Source organism: Leuresthes tenuis, unplaced genomic scaffold (genome assembly GCF_036924035.1).
Source record: "Leuresthes tenuis unplaced genomic scaffold, fLeuTen1.0.hap1 SCAF_7, whole genome shotgun sequence".
Taxonomy (NCBI): domain Eukaryota; kingdom Metazoa; phylum Chordata; class Actinopteri; order Atheriniformes; family Atherinopsidae; genus Leuresthes; species Leuresthes tenuis.
Window position 1 is genome coordinate 22,046,321 of NW_027325361.1, and position 8,667 is coordinate 22,054,987.

The 8,667-nt window shown below is 39.6% G+C and overlaps 1 protein-coding gene across 1 annotated transcript; it reads right to left on the bottom strand.

Moving 5' to 3' along the window:
- Window positions 1-3,409: 3,409 nt before the first annotated feature.
- Window positions 3,410-6,339, bottom strand: LOC140311345 (uncharacterized). The gene is made up of 2 exons (XM_072388725.1): window positions 5,565-6,339; window positions 3,410-3,884 (listed from the first exon to the last, which is right to left on the bottom strand). The coding sequence occupies exons 1-2, from the start codon at window positions 5,876-5,878 to the stop codon at window positions 3,647-3,649; spliced, it is 552 nt and encodes a 183-aa protein (XP_072244826.1). The 5' UTR covers window positions 5,879-6,339; the 3' UTR covers window positions 3,410-3,646.
- Window positions 6,340-8,667: the final 2,328 nt, after the last annotated feature.

The following is an 8,667-nucleotide window of genomic DNA, read 5'->3' on the forward strand; positions in this document are numbered from 1 at the left end:
TTATCTCAGTTTTGTCTTCATTTAATTGTAGAAAATTCTCTCTCATCCAGGTGTTTATTTTCTCCAGACACTGAAAAGATAGAAAGTTGTTAAAATAATCCTAAAAAACATGACAAAATAATCCAATGAGACAATGTATGTTGTGAAATTAACAAAAATGGAGAAAAAAGATGCAAATGGTGCCATAATTTCACATATACAACAAAAATAAAGTGACAAAAAAGTGGCATTCAATTCAATTCAGTTTTATTTATATAGGGCCAAATCACAACAAATGTTATCTTGTGGCACTTCAATAATACAGTCCAATTCAAGCCAATTAGAGTCCAATTCATTGTAGTCATAATCCAATCAAATCCAATTAATTAAATTCCAAACGAGTCAAATTCATACATACAGAGCCAATTTCCTAGCTAAGGAAACAAACAGATTGCACCGAAACTTCTCTTCGGTCCAATCTCCCGTCCTGAGCGTGCCTGAGGTGACTGTGGAGAGAAACTGCACCATTTTTACAAGAGAAAACCTCTGGCAGAGCCAGACTCAGGAAGGGTGGCCATCCGCCTCGACCAGCTGACATGTGTGATGATGCAAAACCTGCGAGTTACAGAGTTGTTGACACGGAAACACCATACACTCTCCACAAATTGTGTAGTGGTTTTCTGTCTCTTCTGTCTGGTTATCTTGGTATTACTCAGAACATATTTTCTCATGTCTTTGCTCAGGGGCCTATTGATTCATAATCAGTCCATGAGCATATATGATCTGTGCGTCCGCACACATTAGACATATATGCGAAAAATTCAGCTATCTTCTACAACAATTGTTTTCATCTGCCTCCAAGCAGACCCTGTTTTATTAAATAAAGTTTGATACGCACTCACAGCAACCGACATCATGTTCTCCCCACCAAGAATGAAGCAATCAGTCACGTATGTATGCATATGCAGAGATAAAACGCAAAACAGCATGTTGGATCATTGTAATCCTGTGATTCATATTAACTGGAATCAATTGTGCTTTTGCTGTCAAAGTCCATTAGAGTGCAGAGCGTCATCTCCTTCACCCTAAATAGCTCGGTGTTACATTTCTAAATGAGTGGGATGGCAATAATGCATACTATCAATAATTTATTAATTTCAACTAAATTACATTGGCCACAAACATGCCTGAGTAAACCATACTAATGATTACCCCATCAGATTTCATTAATAAACCTAATTTTTACTTATAATTTCCCCTTTCTTTAGTGTAATTTTTCAGGGAGGAAAAAACAAACGAACAAATTATAAAAGAATGCATTTGGTTTGACCACTCCTAAAAGCCGCCTCACACTGAAAGAGAAACAAATCAAAGGCCTCTGGAAGTCGATTATATGGAGCATTTTCTAACATCAGGGTCCCGGAGGAAGGAGAAAAAAAAAAAAGCTAAAAATTCATGAAAAAATACGAATGTGATCCGTTAAAATACAGCCATTACGTGGTTACAATCGGCCAAGTTGTAATACTAAAAGCTCAGGCGGTATTGCCAGTGAGATGTGGTGGTCTATCGAGCAGTGGAAAAACTCCGTTGGTCAGATGAGTCATTGTTCCCCTGCTTTCAACTGGCTGAGAAATCCATGTGTGCCACACAAACTGAAAAATGAGGCAAGCGTTTGTACAGGGTATCAAGTTGGCCGCACCCAGAGAAAAACACCACTCTTTGGCAGGCAAGTAAAAACGAGAATCAATCATACGGGAATCCCAGAGAGAAAGATTGTCCAAGTGTGGAAAGGGAGGAAATTCTGGTTTTCTGAGGGCCTCTGCCTTTATGGAAGCTGACGGCAGGTTATTTTAATCCTAACACCTGTTTTTTTTTATCAAGGTCCAAGTGAATGTCTCAAACTTAGAAAAACAAAGATTTAAAAAATGCTGAACTAACAGCACAAAAAAATGAATCATCCACCAACCCTCTGTTTCTTAATTCCTGTTTGATATAGTTGATAAAGTTACTTTGAGATATCCTCTTCATTGTTAACTCTAACCAGTCAAAATATAACTGATATAATTATCATCCAACTTCTTTGATTGCTGAATAAGTTGTTAATTGTTAATACTTTTCAATATTATATGTATTTGATGCACCTGTTCAATTTTAGCTCTACTGTGAATTAAAGGCTGGAAGTCACTAAGCAAGCTTACATGACACTAATAAAAAGCAATAATATTGTTAATCTCAATCAAAACTGGACTTGCAAGTAAACATGTTAGTCAGACTGAAATCCCAAAATGGAGCTTCTCAGAATGGGTTTACATACCCTGATGATGTGGTTAGGGATCAAATAACACTGTGTGTATACACTCAACTTGACTCATATGAGCACAGATGCTCTGTACCATCTGTACCAAGTTCCATTTTTTGCATCTTTTGTAAAAACAGTCAAATGTAAGACTATGTGTCAACTTGTGGTCACTTAAAAAAAAAAAACAGACTCTCACTCTGCTCTAATAAAATGCAAATTTTCACAACCACAGATTCATATGACAAATCAAGCTGTAACCTTTGCTGGAATCAACTGTGCATGTAAGTTTGCTGGCTGTGATTGTTGAACACAATATCCATCATGTAAAACTATGACTTATCTTTTTTTTAATAGCTTCATCTTGCAAACTATATTGTGATGGGTCACACCCGAAAATGAATCCAGAAGTTGGATGGTAATCATAGGAAGTGCCAAAATCTGTATTTCCTCAAATGGCCACCAGAGGCAGGCTTCAAATGTGAGTCAATCCCTGCTGCACCTTTAATGTTGAAGATTTTAACAATGGACCCCATATTTAAATGCCCTACTTTAACACAGTAGTGAACATGTTTACAGCCTGGTGCAAAAAAGTAACTCTAAAAAGTCCTAATTTCTCTTGTCATAACAACTATATTTGGGATTATCTGTATACATCTCAGCCATTCCAATTGTCTTAGTTTAAGGTTAAATATTAGACTGAGAGTTAGCCCATTTAAGCAACATCTGGCAATCTACTGAGTGGAGTTGCAGTGTCCTCTGATTCCCTCATATAGCACTTCTGGCTCCAAAAACCCAAGATGGCAATGTCAAATGACACACTGGTACATACAGTATAATGTTTTATGTTATTGTATGATACAATATGATATAACCTATGTAATAGGTGAATTGTGTTACTCTTGGACACCACACATGTCAAGCTAAGCCAACATCCTCTGGCTGCCTCAAAGATGAGGTATCAATCTCACCATTGGATTCAAAAGCCAGGCCAGTCATATAGTGTCCACCACCACCTTCCAAATAACAATGTCCTTATCATTCTGTATGAAACTTAAGTTTGATTTTAAGCCATCTGAATATGTGTAAGTTGTTAGAATGTTATAATACAGAGAAATGATTGCTATAAGTAGCCCTATTTGTTGGTAATGTATTTAGCTAAGATAAAGCTGAACTACTTTAAGCAGATATTTGACCGATTATTAACACCTGGACTGAAATTTATGGAAACATAATGAAAACATGCTAGAACCAAGACAGAAGCATGCATTGAGTGAATGATAAAGTCGATAGCAACTGTAGAGTCTTGTGCCTATTTATCCTCTGTTGTGTCGTACAGAGAAGGTGAATCATCATCATCACCATCCAGTGTCACACCTCAAAGCTGATCTCTCTCGACTGTCCAAACAGGGGCTCTGTTGCCAGGTGCGTGTCTGAGTATGCACGCCGCAGGTGTGTAGAGCTGCATGTTGTCTTGATTGCTACCTCATAGGGAGGCGGGGGTCCCAGCCATGGTGGAGGGTGAGGCGTTGGACTAAAACCACCAGAGTCCATGGGAGGGTAGTCAAAATCTTCACCACGAGTGCCGTGCCTGTGGCGTTCCATTGTCCTACACTCAAGAAAAGTCGAATACAATGGGAGAGCAATCGTGTGAAAACACAAATGGATACGTACAGTACAGTCTTGAGGGTTCTGTGGTCGATAAAAGATACTAGATAGCAAATGGAGTCATACTGCGTCAACAGTCCTACTTCCTGACAAATATAGTGATCAAGTTTCCTAAGGTATATAGTCACTGAGTGGGAAAGTAGAATGTTTTTGAATTGCATATGTAGCCATATCTGGGTTCCATTTCCAGTATTTTACTTAATGAATTTGCATACAGTACTACTAACCAATAGGAACCAGTGTGTTTTGGTTCAGTTAAAACCCACAGTCTTTTCATAGTGAATTCCCCACGCTCCATTCTTTGTTATATTTGCACTTTTACACTACATATTTGCACTTTTACACTAGATATATATAATTTCTTGCAGAGAATTGCTCTTTAAGAGAATTCTGAAATTTATGTCTGTATCCTAAATTTAAAGCTACAATTAGCAGCCAGTTTGCTTATTTTTAAGAACAAAGACAGCAAATGGATCAGCTGGCCTTGATCTGTCACATATAACACAATATTGACAGTAACACTTAAAGGTGCAATGAACAACTGAATGTTGTGCTAGAGCGGCAGAATCTCAGTCCAAAACAAGCCAAAAGTGGAACCTAACTTTGAGAACTTCCCTCAGTTTATAGATACATCTATGACCAGAAAACCAGAGCAAGGTTGACTCTGGTAATTTAGGTAACATTCAGTTTTTTGGACTTTGCCCATGTCAGACATCTATCTGAATGGGTCAACCAATGTCAACCAGCCCTCTTTCAGGGTTTATCGTGTAACATGTCAGTAGTGTTTCATAATGTGGTCACAGAGAAATCAGAAATAACAAAAACTAACAAAACGATGATTTTTAAAATTGTTGACTGTTCCAACCCTGTTATCGTGGAAATAATGTCCATTTTGAATTACATTAAATGAATGTGCCCACATGGGTATGTCAAGCAAAAACATTGAGGGCTGAAAAACGAAGGCCAAAATAAATAGAAGTTACAGATCCTCGAATGGTTTCTCGAGGTTAGCTATGAAAATGATAGATTTCTATTAACCTCAACATTAAAATGCCCAAATGTACATGTAGATGATATATTTACAGCCTACAATTTTTGCTCCTTTTCTTTTCTTTTGTCCCTATCGTCTCTTCTGCCTCACAACTGTAGATGTGTACATTGTTGAATTTCATATAAATCCCCCAGTTGTATTGTATTAAGGTTTAACGTTATATGCAGTTACTTTCAGTGACTGTGGCTACAGCTCATTGGATATGAAGACTCTTCTCAGGTTCTTAGACAGATCCATCATATGCACGTCCCAATTATATCCATAAACCCAAGATGGCAGAAAGCAAATGACAGACTTGGGCTCTAAAATGGTTGTCAACAAACAAATGGTTGGCATAATTGTGGCTACATCGTTCTGTTTATACAGTTTATGTGAGTTACTGACTGTCATCGTGTTATGGAAGACTGTAATAGTGCATCATGCTGTATGATTAAATCTACTCTCAGGGTTAGCCAAATGCTTTTTAGTTGGTTAAGAAAAGCCAGATTTGAGAAAAATTATTTTCAAACTATATAAATTATACTCAAACTAAGGCAGAGTAAACAGTTAACCAATTTTTCCTTCACCCACCTGGGCAGAAATCCTGACTGGGACTCTGGGAAGTGGTTTCCTGGGGGAGAGAAAAGGGCATGGCTCGGGTAGTTGGTGTAGTCGTATGGATAATGGGGGCACTCTGGGTCAAACTCCCGGTGGTTGTAGGTTACGGCACTTTTGCTGTTCATAGCCCAAAAAAGCCCGAGGATAAGCATGACCACCCCCAGCACCACGCAGCAGAGGGAGAAAGCCTGCAGGCGGCTCTGGTACGAGGCCAAGAAAGCTGTGGATCCCCCAGTCACAATGAGGAAGGCTCCGACGAAGATTGCTCCATGGTGCAGGGAAGGCATCCTCTTCCCAGACTGTCAACTGTCTCTGAGGTTATGACTTGGCTGTGACCAGCTGGATAGTATCATTCACATGCAAACAGTAACACAGAGTGCAGTCCCCATGCGCTCTGACAGAAACCAGAAAACCTAATGTTTTATTCCACAGTTACAGAAATCCTGTGACAAAGACTTCCTCCTATTTCTTATTGATTGGCTCTTGTCATTTCCACCTACATTACTATTAAAAAAAAAAAAAACCTGACAATTTAGTCCACGTGTTAGTCCCTGGTTTTTGAAGCTCCCCTTCCGGTGGAAAAGTGTTAAAATTGATGGTTTGCTTGGAAAAAAATAGAAATAAAACGATGAAGGCTTTGGTGCGCATAGGCTAATGTTGAGTAGCTGTGTGTTTATCATCAAGGCAGATGGACGAAAGGACGGCAGAGCCCATTAAGAAATCTTTACTGGCGCCCCACCCTCCCTCTGTCTAATGTGTCTGAAGGGTACCACTTTAGCCTCTGTGTGTGTGTGTGTGTGTGTAAGAGGGAGAGAGGGACAGAGTGAATGAGTGCATGTCAAAGCAATTTCTCTGATCATAAGTGGACAAACTGGACATGAAATATAGAAGAATTTGTGCCTGCATCCTTCAGCAGATTATGACACAGTCCTCATCACGATCTTAGATCACACATTATTTTGAGGGATAATTCAAATAGAGCTGCTCTAAAATAACTCAAAACAGCATTCTCACACAATTCAATCCAGCTCACTTATTTTTTCGGTTCACATGTAGGTGGTTGAACAACCTTCAATCTTCAACAAGAGATTTTTTATTTTTTTTAATTTAGAGGTAGTGGTGCTTTAAGCGAAATACGGTCTTGTGCCTGGTAGCAAGTAATTGAAATGTTTAGCAAGTTTATCGTTGTAGTTTGTATTGTCCATTTATTCACTCAATCACTTACTTACCCAGTATTTACTGTTCACTTTGTAGAGGAACCCTCGGGGGGTTGAGGATAGCCAGCTATGGATGCATCTCTGCCAGCAGGATAGATGCGCTCCAAATCTGATGTAAAGGACAGCAAAGGTTTTATGAAATCTCTCTTATAAACATGAACAAAAGTGGACAATCCATATTATAGTTGATATTTTATCAATATTTTTCTAAAGTCGTGCATCTTGTGCCTTGTTTCCTACATACATGTTTCTTTGAGAATCAACCAAAACTCCATTCATTCCTATGAGAGTTGCTGTAATCTGTTAAATGAGCAAAAGTCCACCTTTAATTTTTTCCCCCTCTTGATGTTGCCCTAAGTATGTTGAAATTTTAACTTTAACTGAAAACTTCATGGTCGAATTTAGCCAACAAGTCTTTACCAAGCATGGACCTCTATTAACATATCTCCCCTTGTACAATATGCATCATTCTGTCACTATAATTATTTGTCCATATTCCATAAAACTGGGTAGGAACACTGCTAACATTGGTTTCTCCTTTTGCTGAAGTGAAATCTATTAATTGGAAAAAATTTGCATTTTCTGACATTGAATGCGAGGGGACAAAGTCTATATATGACAATATATATATTGCAACATACAAATATGGAAACTAGGCAAAAGAGGAAACTAGCCACTTCATGGTTAAGACATCTTGGATAGAATCACACGATGTTCTATTTTGGCTGACATTCGATCTGTCAGTATGTTCCAAGTAATTTAGACTGACTGCCGATGCTGATACAGACACATTCTCATCTATGTTCTTCTGTAGTTAAACATGTTATTTCTGCTCTTATTGTATGGCAGAATTTACAGAATCACTTCAGGCCATTTTTCTTTTTTAGTGCAACGGTGCATAGTGCATGGATTAAATAATAAATATAAATACAGTATGTACAGATATTTTACAGATGATGTTACTGATATTTGAGTCCAGTTTTAGCTGTTCATCTCAGAGACAGTCTGAGGGAAAAAACTGTTCTTGTGTCTGCTTGTTTTGGCGTACAGAGTTCTGTAGCGCCTCCCAGAGGGGAGGTTTAAACAGTTTGTGGGGCTCCTTCTAAAGTCCACTGTCATCGCCATAGTTTTGAGCGTGTTCAGCTCCAGATTGCTCTGACCACACCAGTGGACCAGCCTTTCAACATCCCCTCTGTAAGCAGACTTGTCACCCTCCTGGATGAGGCCGATGACCATTGTGTCATCTGCAAACTTCAGGAGTTTAACAGACGGGTGTCTTGAGGTGCAGTCGTTGGTGTAAAGGCAGAAGAGCAGTGGGGAGAGCACACACCCCAGTGCTGATAGTCCGGGTGCAGCACCTGGACTATCATGTGATCCAGCCTCACCTGCTGCTTCCTGTCAATCAGGAAGTTTGTAATCCACTGACAGGTGGAGGAGGGCACAGTAAGCTGGGTGAGTTTTGTGTGGTCTGGAACGATGGTGTTGAACGCCGAACTGAAGTCCACAAACAGGATCCTGGCATACGTCCCTGCAGTGTCAAGGTGTTGCAGGATTTAGAGCAGTCCCATGTTGACTGCATCATCCGCTGACCTGTTTACCCGGTAGGCAAACTGCAGGGGGTCCAGCAGGGGGTTTGTGATGTCCTTCAGTTGCGACAATACCAGTCTCTCAAAGGGCTTCATGACTACTGGGGTGAGGGCGACGGGCCTGTAATCATTCAGTCCTGTGATGATGGGTTTCTTGGGGACCAGGATTATTGTGGAGAGTTTGAAGCATGAAGGGACTTCAAACAGCTCCAGAGATCTATTGAAGATCTGGGTGAAGATGGGGGCCAGATGGTCAGTACAGACCTTCAGACA

Bases quoted from the DNA above. Each gene is read 5' to 3' on its own strand.
- LOC140311345 (XM_072388725.1), bottom strand. From the start codon at position 5,878: ATGCCTTCCCTGCACCATGGAGCAATCTTCGTCGGAGCCTTCCTCATT. The intron at 3,885-5,564 runs GTGGGTGAAGGA...TCTTGAGTGTAG, and splicing joins CAGTCAGGATTTCTGCCCAG to GACAATGGAACGCCACAGGC.